This window comes from Aquarana catesbeiana, linkage group LG04, assembly GCF_042186555.1.
Source record: "Aquarana catesbeiana isolate 2022-GZ linkage group LG04, ASM4218655v1, whole genome shotgun sequence".
Classification (NCBI taxonomy): Eukaryota; Metazoa; Chordata; class Amphibia; order Anura; family Ranidae; genus Aquarana; species Aquarana catesbeiana.
In genome coordinates this window covers 661,150,843-661,178,162 of record NC_133327.1, presented here as the reverse complement: position 1 = coordinate 661,178,162, position 27,320 = coordinate 661,150,843, and the positions used below count along the sequence as shown (strand labels likewise).

Genomic DNA, 27,320 nt, shown 5'->3' with positions numbered 1-27,320 from the left:
GAAGAGAGAAGGAATCAGACAGCTGCTCAGAGAATTCCAACAGAGCTGGAACACCGACTGGAATTACTAACTTTTTTTGGTTCCATTTTTTTATGTCATCAATGAGGTTTGTGGGAACTGAGACATTTGGGAGGCGTTAAAGATTAACAATGTTTAACCACTTCAATACCGGACACTTTCACCTCCTTCCTGACCAGGCTAATGTCCAGCTTTGAGTGCGGTCACACTTTGAATGACAATTGTGCGGTCATGCAACATTGAAACCATGTGACATTTTTATCATTGTTTTGAGACAGATAGAGCTTTCTTTTGGTGGCATTTAATCACAACTGGGTTTTTATTTAATTATTTTATTATATAACTGAAAAAATATAGAACTTTTTAAAGAAAAAAAAAAAAAAAAAGTTTTAGTTTTTGTTATAACATTTTGGAAACGAGTACATTTTCTCCTACACTAATGTGTGCAGGTGAGGCTGCGCTGATGGTCAATGAGGAGGCTGCGCTGATGGCCAATGAGGAGGCTGCGCTGATGGCCAATGAGGAGGCTGCGCTGATGGCCAATGAGGAGGCTGCGCTGATGGCCAATGAGGAGGCTGCGCTGATGGCCAATGAGGAGGCTGCGCTGATGGCCAATGAGGAGGCTGCGCTGATGGCCAATGAGGAGGCTGCGCTGATGGCCAATGAGGAGGCTGCGCTGATGGCCAATGAGGAGGCTGCGCTGATGGCCAATGAGGAGGCTGCGCTGATGGCCAATGAGGAGGCTGCCCTGACTATCAGTGTAAATGTACCCACTGTGCCCTGTCTGCCTTGCCGGTTACCAGCTCTCCTTTTTTCACAGACACAGCGTGTGAGGAAAGGACTACCAATAACCAGCAAGTCTGCTTACATGTGGCCAGCTGTGATTGGACACAGCTGATCACATGGTAAAGGGTTACTGTGATTGGCCCCTTTACCACGATCTGTGATCAGCTGTGTCCAATGGAGCACGGGAGGTGTGGTTCTGGGAGGACGTTCATTGAAGCCCTCCCAAAACTGGAGAGCCGTGCTGTAGCCGTCTTTCGGCTATAGTGTGGGCAGGAAGGGGTTAAAAAACAAGTTAACCTTATAGAACTCAACTCCAATCTTGCCTTCAGTTTTGCAGAGTGGTATAGGATCATCTCCTGTACTAAAACTGCTTACTCGGATTTACTGTACACTGTGAGCTTCTCCCATTGAGAATTAGAAGCTGCAGCAAGTCAGATACAGCCCTCCTCATTTTCTGGATTAGCCCTATCCTCCCCAGCCGGTCCCTGGCCCACTCCTTTCATTGGATTTCATTTTTTTCAATCACTGAGGCTCAGTGTTACATGTCGGGGCTACCTAGAGCAGTCTGCATGCATATGTAGCCTGCCTAGGAACGCCCACTCCTCCAGACTGACACCCACCCATGAAAGCATTATGAGATTTGCATAACTCCTCCCAAGAACTAGGCCCCTGCTTGCAACCAACCATCTCCTTGCTAGCTGTGTTATCGGATGGCCGTGGAGGGAGAAAGGGTGCCCTGCTACATCAGGGCTGGGGGCGCTGTAATGTTTTCGGGAAGATATGTACAGCACCCTGCTGGCCTCTGCCACCAACCGGGATCTGCTTGCATGGCATAGAGAAGAAGTGATGATCTTACTGGGTCTAAAATAAGGTAATGGAAAGAGAAAGGTTTTATAGAACATTTTTATTAGACTTGATGTGAGGAGAGAGGAACCAGAAAAGGCAAAATATCAGCAGAATAAACTTCAGATTTAAAAAGCACTGCAAGTTGAGTCTGCCTAGGAATGCCCTCTCCTCCGGACCAACATCCAATACCCATCAAGACATTTTATTATTTGCACAACTCCTCCCAGGAGCCAGCAGCTAGCAGCGTTGTCGGATGTCAGACTTCACAGCTAGCGCTAGACAGCACCCCAAAAGATGGGATTAAGTACTACATATATTTTATCCCCTGGGGAACAGAACACAATATTAAAAATCAAAGCGAGATTTCTTCTTCAACCACTTCAGCCCTGGAAGGATTTAACCTGTTAATAACCAGGCAATTTTTGCGATACGGCACTGCATTGCTTTAACTGACAATTGCGCGGTCGTGCGACGCTGTACCCAAACAAAATTGACGTCCTTTTTTACCCACAAATAAAGCTTTCTTTTGTTGGTATTTGATCACTTCTGCTGTATTTATTTTTTGCGCTATAAACAAACGCAAACCAAACTAAGGGATCGATTTAGGGCCTTTTTTTTTTCTGCTAGTAACGGCGGCGATCAGTGATTTTTAGCGGGACTGCGACATTGTGGCAGACAAATTGGACACCAAGTGACACTTTTTGGGGACCAGTGCTAAAAAAAGAATGCACTATAACAGTATAAAAGACACTCGGCAGAGAAGAGGTTAACATCAGGGGGCGATCAAAGGGTTAAATGTGTTCCCTGTGTGGGGGATGCTGACACTAGACGAAGAGACAGATCTGTGCTCCTGATTAGTAGGATTCACCGATCTCTCTCTTCCTGTCTGACAGAAGACAGTCTGCCTTGTTTACATAGGCAGACCGCTGTTCTGTCATTTCCCTGAATGGCCGCCGGACCCGCTGATTGGCTCCCGCTGTGTCCAATCACAGCAGGAGCGTGTCACCTGCAGCGCGTCCCAGACCAGGAAGCACGAATAATGTACAGGCACGTTGTTTCACGCAGCCGGGCCACCTTGCCACAGTATATGTGCGGTGGGCGGTCTGGAACTAAAGTGATATGAAAGTTTTGGGTTTTTTTGGGTTAAAAAAAAAAAGATTTTATATTTACCTACTCTGTCCAAGGCTATGGCACAGAAAGCTCCCTTACTGCCTCTTCTGGCAGTCCTCTGCTGGCACTGGCCATTCCGCCCTCCTCTGGGTGCCTCCTTAGCAAGCCGAGAATGCTTGTTAAAGTGGTTCTAAAGGCTCAAGGTTTTTTTACCTTCACACATTCTAAGTCAATCACAGTCAGTGAGCCAATGAGGAAAGAGCAGGTTCTGGGCCCCCCTCCCTAATACTTAACTGAGCCCCATCGCGATCCAGCAATGCACACGAGAGCCTCGGCTTTCGGGGGCTCTCCCTCCTCACTGGCTGAGACAGCAGAAGGAGCCATTGGCTCCCGCTGCTGTCAATCACTGCCAGAGAACCAATGAGAAGAGAGAGGGGGCGGGGCCAAGGGACATCTTTGTGAGTGAATGGGCAACAGTTTTAAGAGCGAGCTTACTTGGTTGCCTCCACAACAATCAGCTTGCCCTGGTACGCTCGGCGGGGGGGGGGGGGGGGGGGCCCAAGGAATGCCGGCAAGGGACGCGAGAAGAGGAGGATTAGGGCTGCTCTGTGCAAAACCACTGCACAGAACAGGTAAGTATATGTTTGTTATTTTTAAACAAAAATAAAAAAAAACAAGACTTTAATATCACTAAGTTATTGCTTTTACCACGACAGGCATTTAACATATAGAAATAAAACTGTATATATATATATTTATATTAAAATGTACTTACCTTGCTAGCCATTTTTAAAGTATCTATTTCCTCCCGTTGTTTGGATAATGTTTCATTCATAACACAGAGGTGATCACTCATCATGCTCAGCTGATCTTCATAACTCCTTTTAGTTGTAATTAATTCATCCTAAAAAGCCAAAAGCAAAAAAATTTAAAAAATAATAAAAAAAAAAACAAAAAAAAACAGCACAAACTGAACTATGAAGACAGACTTGTAAGGTCAATAGAGAATAGGAAAAAGCTTCAATGACTGTTCATCTCAAGGACAGAGATCCTCTGGAGTTTTATAATGAACATGCCAGAGGAAGAGAGGGAATCAAAGAAGCATCAAATCATCACAAATATACAAGCTGGTATTAATTAGCATTCTCCTTTTCAACTTCAGAGTTAATACAAGGCTCATCATGGCTTTCCAGCCTAAAGGCTGGCGCACACGGGCTATATATTCAACAGAAACCAGCGGGCAGTCGGCCCGCGTCTACAGCAGCCTGTCCGGGAGAAGCCGGTCCAACGACCGGAAAACCAGCATTCGATCCGTGCTTTCAGCCAATTGGGGGGGGGGGGGGGGGGGCAGGTGATCAGTCCCCCTATCAGAACACAATAGCTATTGAGCTATGGAATGTTCTGTTTCTGCCTTTCTTGCCCTTCCATGTGCTCTTTGCTGTGAAGGACAGTTACAGGTGGGGTCAGGGGCCATTTGTTTGTTACTGGTGTATATATGGTCCGGGGACACACTGGGAACCTTTGCTGCCACTGTGCTCTTGCTGGGTGTCCAGTGTGCTCCTGTTCCTTTAAGGGGGATTGGGCTGCCTCCAGGCCCACCTGCCCCTCATCTATCCATTTAATGCATGTGCTTCCATTGTGGAGACGCTTATAAATTCAGTAGTGTTAGCACTGCAAGCATACACAGGGTGCCGTGAAGAGCCCTTGCAGCTTATGCATGCGTTTGCAAATGCATGCTAACTAAACCCCTGTTTTTAATGCAAACTGTTGGACAGGTTAATTTGGCCAGTTGGCAGACTGGTTGGTGAGTTGAGCTATGGAATGTTCTGTTTCTGTCTTTCTTGTGTTTGCCCTTCCATGTGCTCCTTGCTGTGAAGGCCAGTTATAGGTGCGGGCAGGGGCCATTTGTTTGTAACCCCTATATCCAGCCTGTGCCGCATGTGGCAACCCCTGTACTCTATATGCAGCTTGTTTAGTGCAGGGCAACCCTAGTGTGCAGCGCTCTGCATTCCCTATAAGCAGCTTGTGCAGTGTACGGCAACCCTTATATGCAATCTGTGCAGAATGTGGCAACCTCTATATCCAGCCTGTGCAGTGCACAGCAACCCGATATGCAGCGAGCAGCACTCGCTATGTGCGGTGTCCAGCAACCTCTATATCCAGCCTTTGCAGTATGCGGGAACCTCTATATCCAGCCTGTGCAGCGCACGGCGACCCCTATATCCAGCCTGTGCAGCGAGTGGCACTCCCTATGTGCGGTGTCCAGCAACCTCTATAGCCAACCTTTGCGGTATGCGGGAACCTCTATATCCAGCCTTTGCAGTATGCGGGAACCTCTATATCCAGCCTGTGCAGTATGCGGGAACCTCTATATCCAGCCTGTGCAGTATGCAGGAACCTCTATATCCAGCCTTTGCAGTATGCGGGAACCTCTATATCCAGCCTGTGCAGTATGCGGGAACCTCTATATCCAGCCTTTGCAGTATGCGGGAACCTCTATATCCAGCCTTTGCAGTATGCGGGAACCTCTATATCCAGCCTGTGCAGTATGCGGGAACCTCTATATCCAGCCTTTGCAGTATGCGGGAACCTCTATATCCAGCCTTTGCAGTATGCGGGAACCTCTATATCCAGCCTTTGCAGTATGCGGGAACCTCTATATCCAGCTTGTGCAGCACACGGCAACCCCTATATGCAGCCTGTGCAGTGTGGTCCAACCCCTATATGAGCCTATGTGGTGAACAGCCAGTCTAATATGCAGCAACCCCCAACTCTTTTGGGTTGCCTAAAGTATTTAAGCTGTACTGGGCCATTTTTAAAATTTAAGCCTACACATTCTTACAAATCAAATCATCCGAACTGTCAAAAAAGATGGGAAGCCAAAACTGTGAATGGTACGTGTGCGCTCTGGGTTTTCTTTTACAGTCTGCTGTTATTAAAACGTCCATGTATCTTCCTGACAGTGCGCACAAATGGCAGACTACATTATTCATGTCCAACATAGGAGACTGGAACAGCGCTGATGGCAATCTGTATTCTTCAACATAAAGGTCATCAAGGAACGGAGAGCTCAGGGAATGAGAGGCGATAACAAGAGGGGAGAATGGGATGAAAGGCATTAATACACAGAGGAAAAACGAAATGCTATTTAGAAGGCATTTCTATAAAGTGACTGAGCCCGATGAGTGAACCGAGCAGGAAATCAGCGGAGATGTCCAATATCCTCCTCTACGTGATGGCAGAATTTGCACCAGAAATGTCTACAAAGAGCTTCTTATCTGCCACTAAGCTAAAGAATCATTCGAGTCTTCAAGGGGAAGCAGGCCATTCCATCATAACACACAACATATATTTCACGTATCCATTTCTGCTCCTTTATTATCCTACTTTTATTAGATTTAGAAAAATACATCTAAATAAATGTTGACCAAGTCTGCTCCGTTCATGTTTCTAAGTATAGTCTGTACACATCTGGTGCCCAACCTACAGCCCTTTGGCACTTTTTGTGCAGCCCTCAGGGCCCCTGCGGTGCAGCCAGTAATCTGTTTCCCCACTGCCCTGTTATAGCGGTCTCATGTATTACAGTGAGAGGGGAAAAGTTTTTGATCCCCTGCTGATTTTGTACTTTTGCCCACAAGAAATGATCAGTCTATACATTTAATGGTAGGTTTATTTTAACAGTGAGAGACAGAATAACAACAAAAATATCCAGAAAAACACATTTTCAAAAAGTTATAAATTAATTTGCATTAAAAAAAAATTGAAATAAGCATTTGACCATTTCTCAAAACATGACTTGGTGGCAAAACCCTTGTTGGCAATCACAGAGGTCAGACGTTTCTTGTAGTTGGACACAAGGTTTGCACACATCTCAGGAGGGATTTTGTCCCAATTCTCTTTGCACATCCTCTCCAAGTCATTAAGGTTTCAGGGCTGACGTTTGGTAACTCGAACCTTCAGCTCCCTCCACATATTTTCTATGGGATTAAGGTCTAGAGACTGGCTAAGCCACTCTAGGGCCTTAATGTGCCTCTTCTTGAGCCACTCCTTTGTTGCCTTGGCCGTGTGTTTTGGGTCTCTGTCATGCTGGAATACCCATCCATGACCCATTTTCAATGCCCTGGCTGAGGGAAGGAGGTTCTCACCCAAGATTTGACGGCCCCGCCATCGTCCCTTTGATGAGGTGAAGTTGTCCTGTCCCCCTTAGCAGAAAAACACCCCAAAAGCATATTTCCACCTCCATGTTTGATGGTGAGAATGGTGTTCTTGGGGTCATAGGCAGCATTCTTCTGCCAAACACAGAGAATTGAGTTAATGCCAAAAAGCTTGATTTTGGCCTCATCTGATCACAACACTTTCACCCAGTTCTCCTCTGAATCATTCAGATGTTCATTAGCAATACGCAGACAGGCCTGTACATGTGCTTTCTTGAGCAGGGGGACCTTGCAGGATTTCAGTCCTTCACGGCGTAGTGGGTTACCAATTGTTTTCTTGGTGACTATGGTCCCAGCTGCCTTGAGATCATTAACAAGATTCTCCCGTGTAGTTCTGGGCTGATTCCTCACCGTTCTCATGATCAATGAAACTCCACAAGGTGAGATCTTGCATGGAGCCCCAGACCGAGGGAGATTGACAGTTATTTTGTGTTTCTTTCATTTGCGAATAATCGCACCAACTGTTGTCACCCTCTCACCAAGCTGCTTGACGATGGTCTTGTAGCCCATTCCAGCCTTGTGTAGGTCTACAATCTTGTCCCTGACATCCTTGGACAGCTCTTTGGTCTTGGCCATGGTGGAGAGATTGGAATCTGATTGATTGCTTCTGTGGGCAGGTGTCTTTTATACTGATAACAAGTAGAAATTAGGAGCACTCCCTTTAAGAGAGTACTCCTAATCTCAGCTTAATACTTGTTTAGAAGACACCTGAGAGCCAGAAATCTTGCTGATTGAAAGGGGACCAAATACTTATTTCACTCATTAAAATGCAAATCAATTTATAACTTTTTTGAAATGTTTTTCTGGATATTTTTGTTGTTATTCTGTCTCTCACTGTTAAAATAAACCTACCATTAAAAGTCTTGACTGATCATTTCTTTGTCAGTGGGCAAACATACAAAATCAGCAGGGGATCAAATACTTTTTTCCCCTCACTGTAAGCCTGCAGTCTAGGACTGCCTCCTGAAGCATGTTACCAGTCTCCAACAACTCCTATATCAGGTCAGCAGTCTCTGACCATCTCTTGTATCAGGTCTGCAGTCTCTGACCATCTCTTGTATCAGGTCTGCAGTCTCTGACCATCTCTTGTATCAGGTCTGCAGTCTCTGACCATCTCTTGTATCAGGTCTGCAGTCTCTGACCATCTCTTGTATCAGGTCTGCAGTCTCTGACCATCTCTTGTATCAGGTCTGCAGTCTCTGACCATCTCTTGTATCAGGTCTGCAGTCTCTGACCATCTCTTGTATCAGGTCTGCAGTCTCTGACCATCTCTTGTATCAGGTCTGCAGTCTCTGACCATCTCTTGTATCAGGTCTGCAGTCTCTGACCATCTCTTGTATCAGGTCTGCAGTCTCTGACCATCTCTTGTATCAGGTCTGCAGTCTCTGACCATCTCTTGTATCAGGTCTGCAGTCTCTGACCATCTCTTGTATCAGGTCTGCAGTCTCTGACCATCTCTTGTATCAGGTCTGCAGTCTCTGACCATCTCTTGTATCAGGTCTGCAGTCTCTGACCATCTCTTGTATCAGGTCTGCAGTCTCTGACCATCTCTTGTATCAGGTCTGCAGTCTCTGACCATCTCTTGTATCAGGTCTGCAGTCTCTGACCATCTCTTGTATCAGGTCTGCAGTCTCTGACCATCTCTAGTATCAGGTCTGCAGTCTCTGACCATCTCTAGTATCAGGTCTGCAGTCTCTGACCATCTCTAGTATCAGGTCTGCAGTCTCTGACCATCTCTAGTATCAGGTCTGCAGTCTCTGACCATCTCTAGTATCAGGTCTGCAGTCTCTGACCATCTCTTGTATCAGGTCTACAGTCTCTGACCATCTCTAGTATCAGGTCTGCAGTCTCTGATCATCATTTATATCATGTCTGCAGTCTCTGATCATCATTTATATCATGTCTGCAGTCTCTGTCGATCTCTTGTACCCTGTCCACACTCTTTGGCAATCTCTTGTATCATTCCCATAGCCATTGACTTTATCCTGTTGTGTAGCTGCTGTCTCCGACACTGAATATTCACTGAATTGTATGTTCGTCCCTTTGATGATGTTGAAGGCCCCATATGAAGGAAGTTGACCACCACTGCTGTTAATGTAGACATGGGGGCAGGCACAAATGGGCTCTGTTTTCAGCTAACCTTATGTCTCCCTTATCTATCCCTGGTCTCAACAGTCTCTAATGATGGGAATTCACACAATGCACCTGCTTGCCAGTTATCTTGGCCTGGGCTGTAAGAGCCCAAAAAAGATTTTATTATTCCTGCCCAATTCTAACTAAAAACATATGAAGTGCGACTTCTTCACTTGAAATAGAAAGTGTATGCAATGCCAAAACATATGTTAGTTTTGGACAGAGTATGGAAAGGTAAGAACTCCTGTCAGGTTTCTACTGCCATCTAGAAAAAGATTTAGGGCTCATCCACACAAGTTCAGAGTCCCATATAGCATGATGAGCCATTTGTCTATTCTTTTGTCTTTTTTTTTTCTCTGCAAAGCAGAGAAAAAAAAAAAAAAAAACGGCACCTCTTGGTGAAAGCAGCTCACAGTACATACATAAAACACTGGTTAGGCACACATTATACCCTTTGATTGCCCTAGATGTTTAACCCATTCCCAGCCAGTGCCATTAGTACAGTGACAGTGCATATGTTTAGCACTGATCACTGTATTAGTGTCACTGCTTCCCACAAAACGTAAGTGTCAGATTGCCGCCACACTATTGAAGTCCTGCTAATAGGTCACTGATGGCCGCCATTACTAGTATAAAAAGATAAATAAAAATTCCAACATATATCCCATAGTTTGTAGAGGCTATAACTTTTGCACAAACCAATAAACGCTTATTGTGATTTTCTTTTTACCAAAAATACATAGCAAAATACATATTGGCCTAAATTTAAGAAGAAATTTGACTTTCATTTTTTTTATTGGATATGTTTTATAGCAGAAAGTAAAAAATATATTTTTTCACAAAATGTTTGTTTTTCTTCTTTATAGTGCAAAAAATAAAAAAAACGCAGTGGTGATCAAATACCACCAAAGGAAAGCTCCATTTGTGGGGAAAAAATTACATCAATTTCATTTGGGTACAGCGTTGCAAGACTGCGCAATTGTCAGTTAAAGTAACGCAGTGCCAAAAAGCAAAGAATGGCCTGTTCACGAAGGGGGGTAAATCTTCCAGGAGGTCAAGTGGTTAAAGAAAAGATAAAGTAAAAAAACTTTTAGTTTTGGATAGAGTGGAGAGGGATTAGATCACCTGTCAGTTTTTATTGCTGTCTGAATTCCCCCTCTCTATTTGTCCTGTTTAACCGTTACCAATGAAAGTGGAAGTAAAAGAAAACCCCAAATTTTGGGATATCCCCAGAAAAGTAATAAAGAGGAAATCTCCCAATACAGACACTAGCAGTGGTAATCCATGCGCCCAGCCCCTAATCTACATGCAGGGCGTCGGACGCATGTATTCCAATGGGTTTTTTTTTTTTAAGCACACGAAGAGAGGGAGGCTCTAATCAGCTTAAAAAAAAAAAACTGATCCCACCCAGTTGTGTGTTAATGTTAATATTCGCTATTGTCTTCTCAAATCTCCTCCCGGCCAATCAGAAAGCAAGTTCCGAGACACGATTGGTACAGGGAGTCTCAGGACACTCCTCCTGTTCGGCCTGGTGAAGCCCTGGATCTTCTGTGGGGGGGGGTGTAAGTGGTGGGGACAGCAGTGTGAGTGGGGGGGGGGGGGCAAGTTTGCTTGTCGCCACCCCCAAAATATTGAGCACCAGCTGCCACTGGACACTAGATCAGCTGACCCGGGGGATTCCCTTAATTTGCAGGGGTTTCCTCTCACTTCCTGTTTTGGCTATAGGACAGGAATTGAAGGGACAGGGGTTATAACCTTTCCCTACTCTATCCAAAATGGGGGGGGGGGGGGGGGAGAAGTTTTAAAATGCCTATAGTTCTACTTTAACTGCTTGCCGACCAGCCACCGTCGTTATAAGGTGGCAGGTTGGCTCTCCTGGGCAAATCTCCATAGGTGTACGTCTGCCACTTTAAGAACTCCTGGGTGGCGCACGCCTGCGGCTCGATGTCGGAGCCGAGGCGCGTGGCCGGCGCCCGCAATGACCGCCGGCTACCCGCGATCGGTCCTCACAGAGACATAACTCTGTGAGGAGCATTCTGTCAGGGGAGAGGAGAGAGATCTGCTGTTCCTAGTAATCAGGAACAGCGATCTCTCTATACTCCCAGTCAGTCCCCACCCCTCACAGTTAGAAACACCTCCCAGGGAAAACATTTAACCCCTTCATCGCCCCCTAGTGTTAACGCCTTCTCTGCCAGTGACATTTATATAGTAATCAGTGGCTATTTTTAGATCTGATCGCTGTATAAATGTCAAAGGTCCCAAAAAGAGTGTCAAAAGTGTCCGATCTGTCCGCTGCAATGTTGCAGTCCCGCTAAAAATCGCAGATCACCGCCATTAGTAGTAAAAAATAAATAAATAAATAATAAAAATGCCATAACTATATCCCTTATTTTGTAGACGTTATAACTTTTGCGCAAACCAAACAAATACAGCGTTGCACGACCATGCAATTGTCAGTTAAAGCGACGCAGTGCTATCTAACAAAAATTGGCCTGGTCAGGAAGGGGGCAAATTCCTTTCGGGGCTGAAGTGGTTAAGGCAAGAATGAGGTTGGTGATCACCAAGTTTGCGCCTTCAAAAACAAAAGCATGCAATGGCAGCTACACTATTTTTATAATGACACGTTCTCTTGGGATAGGGAGAAAGAAAAAATAAAATGGACAGGGTGGGCTTAACTGGTAAAGTAGAATACAATTGTGGGTATGGGATTGTGTATATAGGATTATGTATTTATTTATTTTTTTTATTGGATGAACTGGGTGGATTTCTTTCAGCTAGACTATGTAAAACCTTTACAGTAGGAATACAAAAAGGAAAATGTCGCTATTCCAAATCTGCTCCACTGGAACACCGATTTTCTCCTTCACCCTTTGTACCTGCGTTCTAGCATCAAACCCTCAGAGACCCGAACTTTCAGGACACTGCAGAGGCTTGCAGGAAACAATGCAGAAAAAAAAATGGTTCAATCATAATTCACTTATGTGAGATCTGCTCCTTGTTCAATAATTCTCTTTTGCAGACGAGTAATACTGCCGAGGAAAAACTGCTTCACAAGCTTTAATGATACGATAAATAATCAATGGCTCGCTCTTCTCCGTAACAATGACAATGTGCTGGATGTACAGCGAGAACAAGATGCAGCTTCTGACAACATAATCATCCCATCTGATAGAGTAAATGAGGAATGGATCCAGATAAAAACGCTCTTTGTTAGTTGACATCTTGTTGTGAGATCAGTTAATATCCTCCAGAGAGCGAATTTAAAGTCGTTTTAAAGCTTTACTGCATCAAACAGTCCCCTGGCATGAAATTTAAAGATGACCCCCCTCCAAAACTTACGTGTGTGCCAATGCAACCTCCCCACCCCACCTCTTCAAGAATGGAGGATGCTGACAATTTTTTTTTACTTATTAAAATTCAGCCCTGGCCCCATCCCTATCTCCATTCTTGTCTAGGCAAAAATGATGTGCATTATGCCCGTAGCCTCCTGGGATATCTATGTCAGACATCTTAGGAGGCATTGACATCCGCAGAGCAGCAAGAGGAGGGCAGAACTGGCACCTACGTCAAAAGCCCAGCCAGAAAGATGGCGGCCCGGGACCAGGAGTGCATCGGTGAGCGGTGGGTTACAGCAGAACAACGCTGGATTTGCTAGAAGACAACCAAGCATGACAGGCAAGGCTGGCCACAGACAGACCATTAAAAAACAAAAAGCGCTTTCCCTGACTGAGTTGGGCTAGGCGGAACACTTTGGTGGGGGTGGATCAGCCACGCCTCCTGACCTTTGGGGGACATGCCTCCTGACCTTTGACCTCTGGGGACACGCCTGCTGACCTTTGGAGGAGGTTCCTATCCCAATCCCTGAGACCTAACCTTGTTCTTTAAGGGGAAACCCTAACCCTTAACCCCTAACCGGTTCCACACAAGCGAGGGGGAAAATGGGAATCCCCCCCACTGTGTTCTTGTATTCTAACAACGGAGACTCCTCCACTGTCAGAATACACGGATCAAAGTTGCAGCATGCTGGTCGAGAAAAGTTAGATCAACTTATGCTGAGCAGGAACGGTCATACAGGGATTGAAATTCCGGCAGTCCCTGGTGAACCAGCCGATTTCCCATCCATCTATGGCCAGCTTTACCTCTGGCTGACCTGCTCACAACAGCTGTAGTGCGAGCGGGTGGCACAGCCAGGCACCGCAATGCTCTGGTTTGGGAGCATGCATGCGCACTCCCCCTGCTGACTCTTGCTGTGATTGGACACAGCACAAGTTTTTCAGCAGGGCGCAGCCAATGATTATGGCTGTACACCTGCTGATCGCCTGTGATCAATTGCTCCTGAGCTGCCCTGTCTGCGTCTATTGACACAGATAGGATGGCTCGGCCCCGCAGCCCAGTCAAAGGATTTAGTTGACAGCAGCGGGAGCTGATCAATCTGCCCAGTGAGGAGGGACAAAGCCAGGAGAGCCGCTGCTTATGCACAGCTATGGATCAGGAATTGGCTCAGGTAAGTATAAGGGGGGGGGGATTCTGTTACACAGAAGGTTTTTTACCTTAATGCATGGTTAAGTAAAATTTTTTAGGCTTTATAACCACTTTAAGTCCTATTCTTGTTGCAATGACTGTCTACAAAACTTTTTAAAAATGTTTTTTTTTTCCTCACACTGCAATTTTCCTGAATACGGAGTGGCCGGTGGGAGTGTTCCCAGTGCTCATGTCACTGCCGAAAGTGACATATCTTCACTTGTATGCACATTGCCAAGGCAACTGAGTGGCAGCTCTAATAACATCAGGCAAGAAAAAAAATTCATGACATCCCTTTCCAGCAGCTTTGTGGAGTTCAGAGGAGCAGGTACACTGTGGGCGGCGTTTGGGGATGAGAGGAGCAGAATAGGACGTGTACGGTCAAAGCTTCTCATGCATGAGGACGCAGAGGTGTACGAGAAAGCAACATGCAGCAGCATTGTGAATGAGAAGTGGAGTCCCGACAACGCCAATAGGAAGTGTCATTCCTTTAGGGTAGAGGTCTCCATAGTTTCTAAACAAATGGCCAGTTTACTGTCCTTCGGACTTTCAGGGGGGCAGGACTGTGGTCATTGGGAGAAGAAAAGGTCCAGACGTTAGTGGCAAAACAACAATGCCCCGTTGTTGGTGCCAGTGGGAGGAAGAGTGCCCCCATCATTGGTGGCATTGGCCCTCATTGTTGGTGTCATACGGAGGAAGAGTGCCCTATCGTTTGTGCCATTGGGAGGAAGTGTCCCCCATCATTGGTGCCATTGGCCCTCATTGTTGGCGTCAATGGGAGAAAGTGTCCCTCATCGTTGGCGTCAATGGGAGAAAGTGTCCCTCATCGTTGGCGTCAATGGGAGAAAGTGTCCCCCATCGTTGGCGCCATTGGGAGGAAGAGTGCCCCATCGTTGGTGCCATTGGGAGGAAGAGTGCCCCATCGTTGGTGCCATTGGGAGGAAGAGTGCCCCATTGTTGGTGCCATTGGGAGGAAGAGTGCCCCATTGTTGGTGCCATTGGGAGGAAGAGTGCCCCATTGATGGTGCCATTGGGAGGAAGAGTGCCCCATTGATGGTGCCATTGGGAGGAAGAGTGCCCCATTGATGGTGCCATTGGGAGGAAGAGTGCCCCATTGATGGTGCCATTGGGAGGAAGAGTGCCCCATTGTTGGTGCCATTGGGAGGAAGAGTGCCCCATTGTTGGTGCCATTGGGAGGAAGAGTGCCCCATTGTTGGTGCCATTGGGAGGAAGAGTGCCCCATTGTTGGTGCCATTGGGAGGAAGAGTGCCCCATTGATGGTGCCATTGGGAGGAAGAGTGCCCCATTGATGGTGCCATTGGGAGGAAGAGTGCCCCATTGATGGTGCCATTGGGAGGAAGAGTGCCCCATTGATGGTGCCATTGGGAGGAAGAGTGCCCCATTGATGGTGCCATTGGGAGGAAGAGTGCCCCATTGATGGTGCCATTGGGAGGAAGAGTGCCCCATTGTTGGTGCCATTGGGAGGAAGAGTGCCCCATTGTTGGTGCCATTGGGAGGAAGAGTGCCCCATTGTTGGTGCCATTGGGAGGAAGAGTGCCCCATTGATGGTGCCATTGGGAGGAAGAGTGCCCCATTGATGGTGCCATTGGGAGGAAGAGTGCCCCATTGATGGTGCCATTGGGAGGAAGAGTGCCCCATTGATGGTGCCATTGGGAGGAAGAGTGCCCCATCATTGGTGCCATTGGCCCTCAATGTTGGCGTCAATGGAAGAAAGTGTCACCCATCATTGGTGCCATTGGGAGGAAGAGTGCCCCATCGTTGGTGCCATTGGGAGGAAGAGTGCCCCATTGTTGGTGCCATTGGGAGGAAGAGTGCCCCATTGTTGGTGCCATTGGGAGGAAGAGTGCCCCATTGTTGGTGCCATTGGGAGGAAGAGTGCCCCATTGTTGGTGCCATTGGGAGGAAGAGTGCCCCATTGTTGGTGCCATTGGGAGGAAGAGTGCCCCATTGTTGGTGCCATTGGGAGGAAGAGTGCCCCATTGTTGGTGCCATTGGGAGGAAGAGTGCCCCATTGTTGGTGCCATTGGGAGGAAGAGTGCCCCATTGATGGTGCCATTGGGAGGAAGAGTGCCCCATTGATGGTGCCATTGGGAGGAAGAGTGCCCCATTGTTGGTGCCATTGGGAGGAAGAGTGCCCCATTGTTGGTGCCATTGGGAGGAAGAGTGCCCCATTGTTGGTGCCATTGGGAGGAAGAGTGCCCCATTGTTGGTGCCATTGGGAGGAAGAGTGCCCCATTGATGGTGCCATTGGGAGGAAGAGTGCCCCATTGATGGTGCCATTGGGAGGAAGAGTGCCCCATTGATGGTGCCATTGGGAGGAAGAGTGCCCCATTGATGGTGCCATTGGGAGGAAGAGTGCCCCATTGATGGTGCCATTGGGAGGAAGAGCGCCCCATCATTGGTGCTATTAGGAGGAAGTGTCCCCCATCATTGGTGCCATTGGCCCTCATTGTTGGCGTCAATGGGAGGAAGTGTCCCCCATCATTGATGCCATTGAGAGGAAGAGTACCTCATCGTTGGTGTCATTGGGAGGTAGAGTGCCCCATCGTTGGTGGCATTGGTCCTCATTGTTGGTGCCATTGGGAGGAAGAGTGCCCCATTGTTGGTGCCAGTGGGAGGAAGAGTGCCCCAACATACTGTTGGAATAAAATGTAATTTTATACTTAACTTGTGCATGTTAAGCCTTTGTACGATACCAAGAAAATCCATAATAGCCTCTGTCCATTATTCTCTCTAAACATTCAGCTTCCAGTGAGAATGGACGGGGGAGTCATATTATACAGAAAAGGAAGTCATGAATAGATGGGGGTATTGGTACTAGCCAGTCTTACCTGTAATCTGCTGATGCTCTGACTGGCTGACTTTGTGTCTTCTGTTAAACTCTGATTGGATTTCTCCGCTAGCGCTAATCTTTTAGCAAGAGCTCGGCACTGAAAGTCAAGCAGGGAAATGTAAAGAAGTTACTATTTACAGCAATACCTTAAAAGACAACAGTAAATGCAGGAAATAGTGGCTGCACAATCCAACCATTACTGATCGAATACCTGTGGATGTCTCCAGGAGAGTCTTCAGCATCTGACACTTCCAGATGTGTCAGATCCCACATTCCCCCACTGCACAATGTAGTTCCATCTGCTGGCCTCAAAAGCTTTGTACACACGATAGGATTTTACGACAACCAAACCGTGGATTTTTTTCTGGTTGGCTGGTGAGATGAGCCACAACTCACAGCAGGGCTCCAAGCACCTGACACACCTGGAAGCGCATTGCTGCGAAGATTCTGCTGGAGGCTGTGGCTCTTGGAGAGCAAAATAAGGACTCATTAGCCACCAGAGAGGTAGGTATTAAATCAGACCTTCACTCGAAAGACGGCACTTTAAAGCAGCCCATAGAGGATTTGATTTTCTTTCCTTCCACTAAGGTAACATTTAGCCTTAGTTAACATTGATGCGATTTGACATGTCAAATTGCATCGCAAATCAGCGGCGATTTCAGCGTCCGAATCGGTGCGACGCTGCAACACCGCACCGATACCCAAAAGTAGTTTCTGTACTACATTTGGCAATTTCGGGGTATGATTTCCATAAACATCTGTGCAGCAACCCGTATAGATGTCTCTGAAATTGCCCGCGAAGTCCGAACTGACATGCAGGAATGAAATCGTGCGAAATCGAGCCAAACCCGCACGATTTTATTCCAGCTGTCACTGGGCTAAGAGTGGAAGGGAAGAAAATCACTTGATTCCTCTATCAGTCACTGGGGTGAATCCTGCGGAGGGCAAGGGTTATTTTCTACAAAGCAGTTACGTGGCTGAAAGCCGAGTTCCCCCGGCGGATTGCGCACATACCTCTGCATGGAAATGGACCGACTTGCTGTCAGCCAGCTGCAGCTGTGTGGTGAGATCCGCTATTCTCGTCATGTAGTGGTTTTTTATCAGCACTTCCCTGGAGTCCTGATCCGGGACCTGTTCATGACAGAGAGGGAATTACTTTTAGAATGACCAGCCGGGTCTGAAAAGTGCTGATCGACATCTGAACTGTCAGTCATTCTCTTATCTAAATCAATACTTGCCTCGGCTGCACAGCCAGCGAGGGGAGAGTGACTGCAGCACGATAGTGTGATTGTATTCTATCAGACGTCTTATTCAACAAAGCACTGTATAGAGTAATGATAATATGCAACGTCCAATAAACCTTCTTATTCAAGTAGATCTTATTCAAGTAACGCAGTCACTAGGCTCTCATATAAGCTGCACCATGTTAATGTAATATTTAAAGTCATTGTTAACCTCTTTTTTTTTTTTTTTTTTTTTTTAATTTGCAGCTTTCATTAAAATACCTGCTGATCCTGCCATGCAAGTTTTTGTTCAGGCTCTTCCTGTTCAAGTGACAACAATCTATCCCGGTCTCTGAGGGACGGTTCACACTAGAAAATCCCATATATCAAGCAATTGTGCTGCAAGTTTGAAAATGACTTGCTAAGCTATTGCTAGACTTGCCAGGCTTCACAAGTTTGTTGCACAATTGCAGCAAGTCCGCATTGCATGACTCCAGATCAACTTTCTTTGTAAACATTCTGCAAGTCTGCTGCAAGTTCTAGTTCAGTTATGTTGTGTAATAGTCATCCCACCACAGGGGGCACTGTGGCTGAATTTTCATGCTGTAGACTTGCAGAGCTCTTGCTGTAGATCAGGGGGTCAGCAAGCTGATCGTAAACAGGTGACAGGTAGATCGCGGTCTGGGCTTGCTGACCTGACATTCCAGAGCATCAGAGTGCAATGCAGAGGGACTACATGTAAAGTTGGAGCTGTAGTAGGGAGCAAAAGCCCCATAATCCGATGCCTCCTCTGTAGTGCTGGCTCCTGTCCCATGCGGAGTGATACCAACTGCATAGCTCCCAACTGTCCCTGATTTCGAGGGACCGTCCATGATTTGGAGCAATGTCCCTCTGTCCCTCATTCCCCCTCACTTGTCCCTCATTCTGGTCTGTTCTTTATAATTGTATATAAAATGCACTTTTTATCTATCAAAAAGTGTTTTCCAGCACTAAACCTTTCATCTTATTTCTAAATTGCTGCATTTGTAAATTCCAAAAGCCAATATAAAGGAATAGTAATGGTAAAAAAAAGCACTTGTGGGTTTAACCAATCTTGTATTTTTGTACAATTCTCCTTTAAGGGGGCGTGGCAAGGGGTGTGTCCTATGCCTGCATACTTTTGCCGATAGGTGTCCCTCATTCCCATCTCAAAAAGTTGGGAGGTATGCCACCTGCACTCTCCCTGTTATCCTGGCTAGTGGACTCCAGAGTAATGCCAGCAGCAGGAAAGAAGAGATCTTCAGGTCAGTGTGAGGTAATACACCGGGCATAATAGTATAAGGCTGCTTTCACACTGAATTGCTGCGGTTTACCCACACTGCGGGCACAGTGAAGTGTACCTTCAGCTTTCCTGCCGGTTTGCTGTGCTTAGGCCATAGGCTATTTTATCTTACGGATTTGATGCCCTTTGGTGCACTTTCTGAAAGCGCACAAAAACTACAACCAAAACAGTGACTCAACTGCAGGGTTTTACCACCCCCAACTTTACGTGTGAATGAGCCCTGAGGGTGCTGCTGCCGAATGCAACTAAGGGCTCATTCATAAGTGAAGCAGGCACTGCTGCTCTTCTGAAGAGTGATCCGAGTGCATTTGACAGGTGGTGAGGAGGCAACCACCACCTGATATAAACCCATGATCGCCATGCAATGCACATGATTGCAACAGGGTAGTACGGCAATTAGAGGTTTATATCGGGTGTGAGGAGGCGACACTGTTCCCGGTGATCTTTGCCTTCTCCCATGTTGTTCAGGTAGATCTCCACCTCTTTAAGGTTGCCTACCCCTACTGTAGACTTACTATTGCAACTTTGCTCTTGCTAGAGACTCGCCACACAAATTTTCTACACATTTAAAAAGTGTAAACAAGAACTTGTGCTTCAAGTGCTCTGCAAGTGTACAACGTGCCAGTGAAAATGTGCAGCAAGTAAACAGACTTACAATTCAACACTGCCACAAATTTGTGGCCAGTTATCCTTGCTATCTGGGATGGTGCGACTTTGCAGTGCCAATGTTAACGGCACCCCAAATGCAGATTGTAAGTGCAGTGCGGGCACCAAATCGCATGGTACCGCAGTACTAGGAAATTTGGTGCAGCACTTTTTTTTTTTTAAAGTAGTGCATGCAATACTTTCTGGGAACACATGCATTGGGGTGCCTACCTACGAAAATGGCGATTGCCCTACACATGCTATATATTGGGGGTCAACAACCTGTAGATCGTGATCTATCAGTAGATCATAGGCAGGTGACTGGTAGATCGCGGTCTGGGCTTGCTGACCCGCCATCCCAGAGCATCAAACTGAGTGCGATGCAGAGGAACTACTTGTAAAGTTGGAGCAAGAGCCGCATAATCCGATGCCTCCTCTGTAGTGTTGGCTCCTGTCCCATGCGGAATGATACCAACTGCACTCCACCTCTTATCCCAGCTGTAGGTCTCCAGAGTGGTGCCAGCAGGAAAGAAGAGATCTTCAGATCAGTGTGAAACAATACACCGGGCGTAACAGTATAGGGCTGCTTTCACAGTGATGTGCTGTGGTTAACCCACACCACGGGTGCAGTGCACCTGCAGCTTTCCTGCGGGTTTGCTGTGCTTAGCCATAGACTTCTATTATATCCTGCTGTTTTACCACCCCCCAAACCTTGCGTGTGAACGAGCCCTAAGAGTGCCGCTGCCGAATGCAACTAAGGGCTCATTCACAAGTGCAGATGGCACTGCTGCTCCTCTGAAAAGCGATCCGACAGGTGGTGAGGAGGCAATATGTTGCCTCCTCACCACCTGATTTAAATCCATGATAGCCGTGCAATGCACATAATTGTGACACGGTAGTACAATAATTCGAGTTTTAAATCAGGTGTGAGGAGGTGACACTGTGGCTGGTGAGCTTTGATTTTTCCCATGTTGTTCAGGTAGATCTTCACCTCCTTAAAGCAGAGCTCCACCCAAAAGGACTCGTCCCCGCTCCTCTTGAAGAATTGTCACTTTTGAGGAGCGGGTACCCGATTTTGACATGTACTTGCTCCCACTTCTGTCCCCACCGCCTAGGCAGAACAGAAGTTCTCCTCTACCCCCCCCCCCCCCCCCACCATCACCCACACACCCGCCCGCAGTCTTCTAGGACAAAGACAGGTCCCAGAAGACTGCATCGACCAGTCACGATGCTCAGCGCTCCTCACGCATGTGCAGTGGGCAGCCGGCTGTGAAGACGCAAGCTGCCACAGCTTTGTGCCCATAGCGAAGATGCTAAGAAACGAAGATAGCGGGTGTGAACGACTGGGGAGAGCACGCCGCTGGATTGTGGGACAGGTGAGTGGTTGTTTTTTAAAAGTCAGCAGCTACAGATTTTGTAGCTGCTGGCTTTTATTTTTTTTCACAGGTGACTGGAACTTTGCTTTAAGGTTGCCAACCCCTGATATATACACTATATTACCAAAAGTATTGGGACGCCTGCCTTCACACACACATGAACTTTAATGGCATCCCAGTCTTAGTCCGTAGGGTTCAATATTGAGTTGGCCCACCCTTTGCAGCTATAACAGCTTCAACTCTTCTGGGAAGGCTGTCCACAAGGTTTAGGAGTGTGTCTATGGGAATGTTTGACCATTCTTCCAGAAGTGCATTTGTGAAGTCAGGCACTGATGTTGGACGAGAAGGCCTGACTCGTAGTCTCCACTCTAATTCATCCCAAAGGTGTTCTATTGGGTTGAGGTAAGGATTCTGTGCAGGCCAGTCAAGTTCCTCCACCCCAAATTCTCTAACCCATGTCTTTATGGACCTTGCTTCGTGTACTGGTGCACAGTCATGTTGGAACAGGAAGGGGCCATCCCCAAACTGTTTCCACAAAGTTGGGAGCATGAAATTGTCCAAAATTTCTTGGTATGCCGACACTTTAAGAGTTCCCTTCACTGGAACTAAGAGGCCAAGCCCGAACCCTGAAAAACAACCCCACACCATAATTTCCCCTCCACCAAATAATTTGGGCCAGTGCACAAAGCAAGGTCCATAAAGACATGGATGAACGAGTTTGGGGTGGAGGAACTTGACTGGCCTGCACAGAGTCCAGACCTCAACCCGATAGAACACCTTGGGGATGAATTAGAGCGGAGACTGCGAGCCAGGCCTTCTCATCCAACATCAGTGCCTGACCTCACAAATGCGCTTCTGGAAGAATGGTTAAACATTGGCGAGAACAATAATGCCATCCATTGGCGGTGATCAATATACTGTAATATGTCTTGATATCGAGCATTTTCTTCTGCAGCAATGCACCATTTGAGCTGAATCGGTTTGACCATTGCCTGAATACTGTTTTTCCCATGCTTGTCTGTTCGAAAATGGTCTAAACAAAGAATAATAAAAAAGGGAAAAAAAAAAAAAAAAAAAACACAGGCCACTGTTCACAGTTAAAGCGGAGGTCCGCCAACCATTATTTTTTTTTTTAGCCATTAAGACACTTGCATAATGACAATATAACACTCTCCTTTTAGGTCGAATATCTCCCCCGATGTCCGGTGTCAAATTGAAAATTAAGTTATAAAAATTGATGAGGGCCGGTTCCATCTTGCTTGTGGGCATGTGAAGCCCACAAGCATTAATTTCCTGGATGCGATGAATGTTGGAAACGCTCCCAGCATTCATCGCTCGCCCCTGCGCATGCTCAGTATTAACGGCGCGGAGCGCCGTAAACTTCCAGGTTCCAAACTGAGGGCGTCGTCGTCTGAATTTCCCCGCCTGGTTGTGATGGCAACAAAACCAATACACCCTCCTTTAAAATGGCGCTTTTCGATACGCCCTAATTACGTGACGCCGGTCACGTGATGGTTTTACAATCTTCCGAGTTTTCGCGGCGGCGTTCCGCACCGACTCCTGGGAAGCCTGACACTTAGCTCCCAGGACAGAGTGCACCGCAGGGGAAAAAAGATTATACACGCCTACTCCCGCGGGAGTGACAAACAGGAAGTGTCACTATAAAAGACCAATACAAAGGTAAATACAGCACCCAAAAAATGTTTTTTAGTTCATTTGAACATCTGTTCATAGCGCTGATGGGGTTAAGATTAAAGAGGAGTTCCACCCAGGGGGTCCATTAAAAAAAAAAATAAAATAAAAGTCAGCAGCTACAAATACTGCAGCTGCTGACTTTTAATTGGACACTTACCTGTCCCTGGGTCCAGCGATGCGGGCGATCGAAGCCCCGCTCGTCCCCCCCCTCCGCTCGTCGGCGCCGGCATTTCAACTGTGGGCGCCGGGCTGTGGCTTCACAGCCTGGCACCCACTGCCCATGCGCGAGCGGCGCCGCGTGCCGTGATTGGCCGCTCAATCACCTGGGACCTGTAATGGGTCCCAGATGATTGACAGGAAGGAGGGAGCAGAGCCCTTCCTGTGCCGAGGGGGAAGTGATGTCACCAGCCCAGGCAAAGGAAGAGGCAGAATACGAGGGACCCCCTAGCAACAGGCATTTAGAGGTAAGTAAAAATATATATATATATCCAATTTTTTTTTTGTTTTGTTTTTTGAATTTTTCAGGTATTTTTGTTTTTTTGGGTGGAACCCCACTTTAAGTTCATAATTTGTGCGGACCTCAGCTTTAACTCTAAACTGATGACTGTTTATAGTTTTCAGACAACTGTCTTGTTCATTCATGTCCTTGTAAAATTGATTCAAATTGATACTTGCAAAATGTTGGATTTTCAAACGAATAAATATAACGATAAGACAAATCATCAGTGATGGTTGCCATTTTTCTATCCTATTAACGCCCTAAGAGCAGATGACAAATGCACTTCCAGACACCCTCAACTGTCAAGGCAACAGTGTCTGTGCGTCCCTTAGTATCCCCGCTCTCTATGGTACACAGAGGAATGACATATACTGTACCTGCTGGATTTCGGCACTTGTGGTTAACATGCCGATCTGTAAAAAAAAAAAAAAAAGCAAGAATAAAAATATAAGGAAACATTATATAGAAGAGATAAGAACATAGGAATAAATAAGTTGGATATTTTTTAAAGACTTTTTCAACCTTTTGTGAAAAAATAATAAATACACCCATATTGCAAAGCGTGTAACCGTGCATTGGAACCGTAATCAGAGCATTGTGGGTGGAATGCACAGGCTTCTGCAGACTGTTCCACCAGCTGCACATCCATACAGAGGTACGGACCTTCAGATATGGAGCTGGAGTTCGTAATTAACCCCTTCACACCTAAGGCTAAAACAAATCTAAATGCCTAAGCACAATTTTGCAATTTTGAGATGTGTTAGCAAAACCTGGATGCACAACTACTTTGTGCATCCAGGTGGGTTATACCTTGGTTTTTTTTTTTTCAGGACAAATTGGGCTTTCATTTGGTGGTTAAATCGTTATGGATATCTCCTAAATTTTTTTGATTACCAAAAGGAAAACTGGCCCAAAATAGAAAAAAAAAAACCTTGTATTTATTTTTACTTTTTTAAATGTAGCTGTATATTTCTTATTACTACCATAACCTACCAAAGAACAACCCAAAATAAATTCTCCAGACGATCGCAGCGATACCACATATAGTTTTTTGTACCCGTAGTACAGCCCCACCAACAATAGTGCACATTTTTCTTTTTTTTTGTCCTACCTAAAACAAACATACTGATACGAATTTAAAAAAAAAATAAAAATCCTGTCGAAAATATACTGACCCTAACCTTTGACCATTAGACCCCTTTCACACTGAGGCAGTTTTCAGGCGTTTTAGTGCTAGAAATAGCGCCTGTAAAAGCGCCTGAAAACCGCCGCCTGAATGTGAAAGCCCGAGTGCTTTCACACTGGGGCGGTGCGCTTGCGGAACGTTAGGAAAAGTCCTGCAATCAGCATCTTTGGGGCGGTTTGGGAGCGCTGTATATACCGCTCCCAAATGCCCTGCCCATGAAAATGGGCACCTGAAAAGTGATTTGGAAGCGCAGCAACACTGGCACTTTTAACCCCTGCTTTGGCCGCTAGCGGGGGTTAAAAGCGCCCCGCTTTAACTTTTGCACGGAAATAACTCAAACTTCAATAAAAAATTTTTTTTTTTTTTCAAAAAAACAACACTAGCGGCCGAAAAGCGCAGCTTAAACAGCGCTAAAATGAGCGGCGCTTTAGCGCTAATCCTCAGGCAGCCCCAGTGTGAAAGTAGCCTTACTTGACCCAAACACTATTCCTGGCACTGACCTAGATCAAACCTTGATCTAGGTATTTTTCTTTATTTTTTTGTTATTTCATTAATTGAAAATTGTTCACAAACATTTTTTTTCCCCCTTTCTGTAAGGAACGAAAAAGATATCTTCCTTCTTCACGCGGCGCCACGGAAAAAAGGCCAGTGCCGCATATATGTGTTACGTCGGCGTGGATAGTTAATGGCCTACGAGTGAGGCGACACCCATGTGATCTACAAGTCCCTTTGCTGCAGTGGCAGATGAGACTTGTCTTCTATTGTGGCCCAAGACTCTGTTACCCTTGCCTAGGTAAGGACCAAAGAAGTGGGAGGGGTACCCGTCAATAGGAAATAAAATGAAAAATAAATAAAAAGAAGGTACTTGCATTAAGTATGCCACAGGAACCCGTACCCACTCGGGGCAGTTCTGTGGATAAGGGGGTGCCACCAGTCCCACTGTATGGGGCCCCAGCCAACAGGGGGGGCCCAGGCAGCAGGCTGAATTGAATGTGAGCAGGGAGGGTGATCGGCGCAATAGGAGGTTGGGGGGTGGACTACTGACTGCTGGCTCTCTCTGCAGCAGCTGAAAGTTGTCGTCTTCTCCTTTCCCTCCAACCAGCTTTCAGCTGCTGCCAAGAGCCACACATCGGATCAGTTCCAGTAATTGCACCCCCCACCTCACTGATCCACCCCTCCCTGTGATCCTTTTTTTTTCCTTCTTTTCCCCCTGCTGTCCAGACCCCTGTGTGACACACTACCGCAGTGCTTCCGGCTTCCCCCCTCTCCTTCCTTTTGGCAGCTGCAAGCTCACAATAAGATCCTTCAGGGTGGAGAGTGAGGGGAGGGACCGGTAAATATATGTGTCATTTACCAGCCCCTTCCCTTTCCTGAATGAACACAATAAGTGATTGGTACCGATCACTCGCGGTGTTCATTCAAAAACTGAAGCATAGTAAACTGTATTTGGAGAGGGGGGCCTGCCAGGCTGTATGGGGTCCTGCGGTTTTTAACAGCATGGGGGCGATTTACTAAAACTTGTGCAGCTGTGCATAATAACCATCGGCTTCCAGGTTTTATTGTCAAAGCGTAGTTGAACAAGCAGAAGTTAGTAACCAATTAGCTTCTATGCACAGATCAATTTTAGTAAATCCCCCCCGTGTGTCATCAAGACAAGAAACGTAGTGTCACATAGCAATGTTGCTCCAAGCAGAAAAAGCGAAAACACGGTTCATCTCTGCCTAACAATCACCCACCTTGGATGCGTTTCACCCTTGCAAGCTTAGTCGTAGAAACATGAAATGCATCAGAAAGGGTGGTTCTGAGATGGGGACTCAGTGTGTACTCCCTAGGCTCAATAAAGTTTTTCTACATGAAGTGACGTCATTGGGATGTGGTCCGTCGTTTTGCGGAAGGTCTGTTGGATGTAGTTTTTTTTTGGATCTCAGGCTTTCCAGCCTAGAGGAGAGATGTGGGGTCTTATTGACCCCACATCTCTCCATAAAGAGGACCTGTCATGCCCTATTCTTATTACAAGGGATATGTATAATGTTTGGGGGTTCTGAGAAATTTTCTAGCAAAAATAAATAGGATTGTTACATTTAGGAGTGCCAGAATTGGCCCGGATGGGAAGTGGTTAAAGCCCTCATGTTGGTAGCACCAATAGTGTAGAATGATTGAATACTCAATACCTTTTTGAGAAATGAATATTTCTTACCAAGCTGGCAGCACTGACGTCACTGGAACTGTCCTTTCTGTGTATCAGGGCATTTTCCTTTTGCTGGTCCGCCTCCTGCCCCTTGCCTGGGTTCTTTACAAGCTCTGCTATCCTATAAGTTTCTTTCTCCAGCTTGATCTTGGCCAACTGAGCTTCCAGCATCCAGTGCTCCTTCTCCTGTTCCAGCTTGCCCATCTTCTCCAGAATTTGCTGCACCTGTTTATAAAGAAACATTAGTCCTTTGCAAGGCACATCAATCAATGAAAATTTCTTCCATTGCATCTAATATACCGCTGGAATCTGACGGCATCCCCTTCTTGTGTTGTTTCCGATCTGTCACCAACACTGAACAGATAGGTCTTAAGACAAGCATGTTCTTCATGTAGGATAAAATAACAGGTCCTCTTAAAAAAGCAGATCCTATTCACAAACACACATTGATACCTTCTCGGTCATCTGTTGGAGCCCATGAAAATGGCCAGTACTTTAAAGGTATGGGGGAGCATGTGACCTTTTGCTAGAATATAGAGATCAGGCCTGAGCGGCCAATAGCCAGCCAGGCCTGAAGACCACCACTGGGGCTAGGAGAGGAAGTCATTTATCCTGTGTAAGCCTACCAAAGAATGGCACAGCTTTACATACAGACATGGCAATGGGGGAGGGGGTGCACAGAGAGCTTACACTGGATTTTGACTT

The 27,320-nt window shown here is 46.4% G+C and overlaps 1 protein-coding gene across 1 annotated transcript in view; it reads right to left on the bottom strand.

Annotated features, from left to right (window-relative positions):
• The window catches only part of PPP1R21 (protein phosphatase 1 regulatory subunit 21), a 143,958-nt gene that overhangs the window by 4,369 nt on the left and 112,269 nt on the right, over positions 1 to 27,320 (bottom strand). The window contains exons 17-21 of the mRNA XM_073628523.1: positions 26,625 to 26,840; positions 23,619 to 23,654; positions 17,497 to 17,613; positions 16,481 to 16,579; positions 3,536 to 3,664 (exon numbers count right to left, since the gene is read on the bottom strand). Coding sequence (XP_073484624.1) covers positions 3,536 to 3,664; positions 16,481 to 16,579; positions 17,497 to 17,613; positions 23,619 to 23,654; positions 26,625 to 26,840 — 597 coding nt within the window. The remainder of the gene's footprint in view (positions 1 to 3,535; positions 3,665 to 16,480; positions 16,580 to 17,496; positions 17,614 to 23,618; positions 23,655 to 26,624; positions 26,841 to 27,320) is intronic.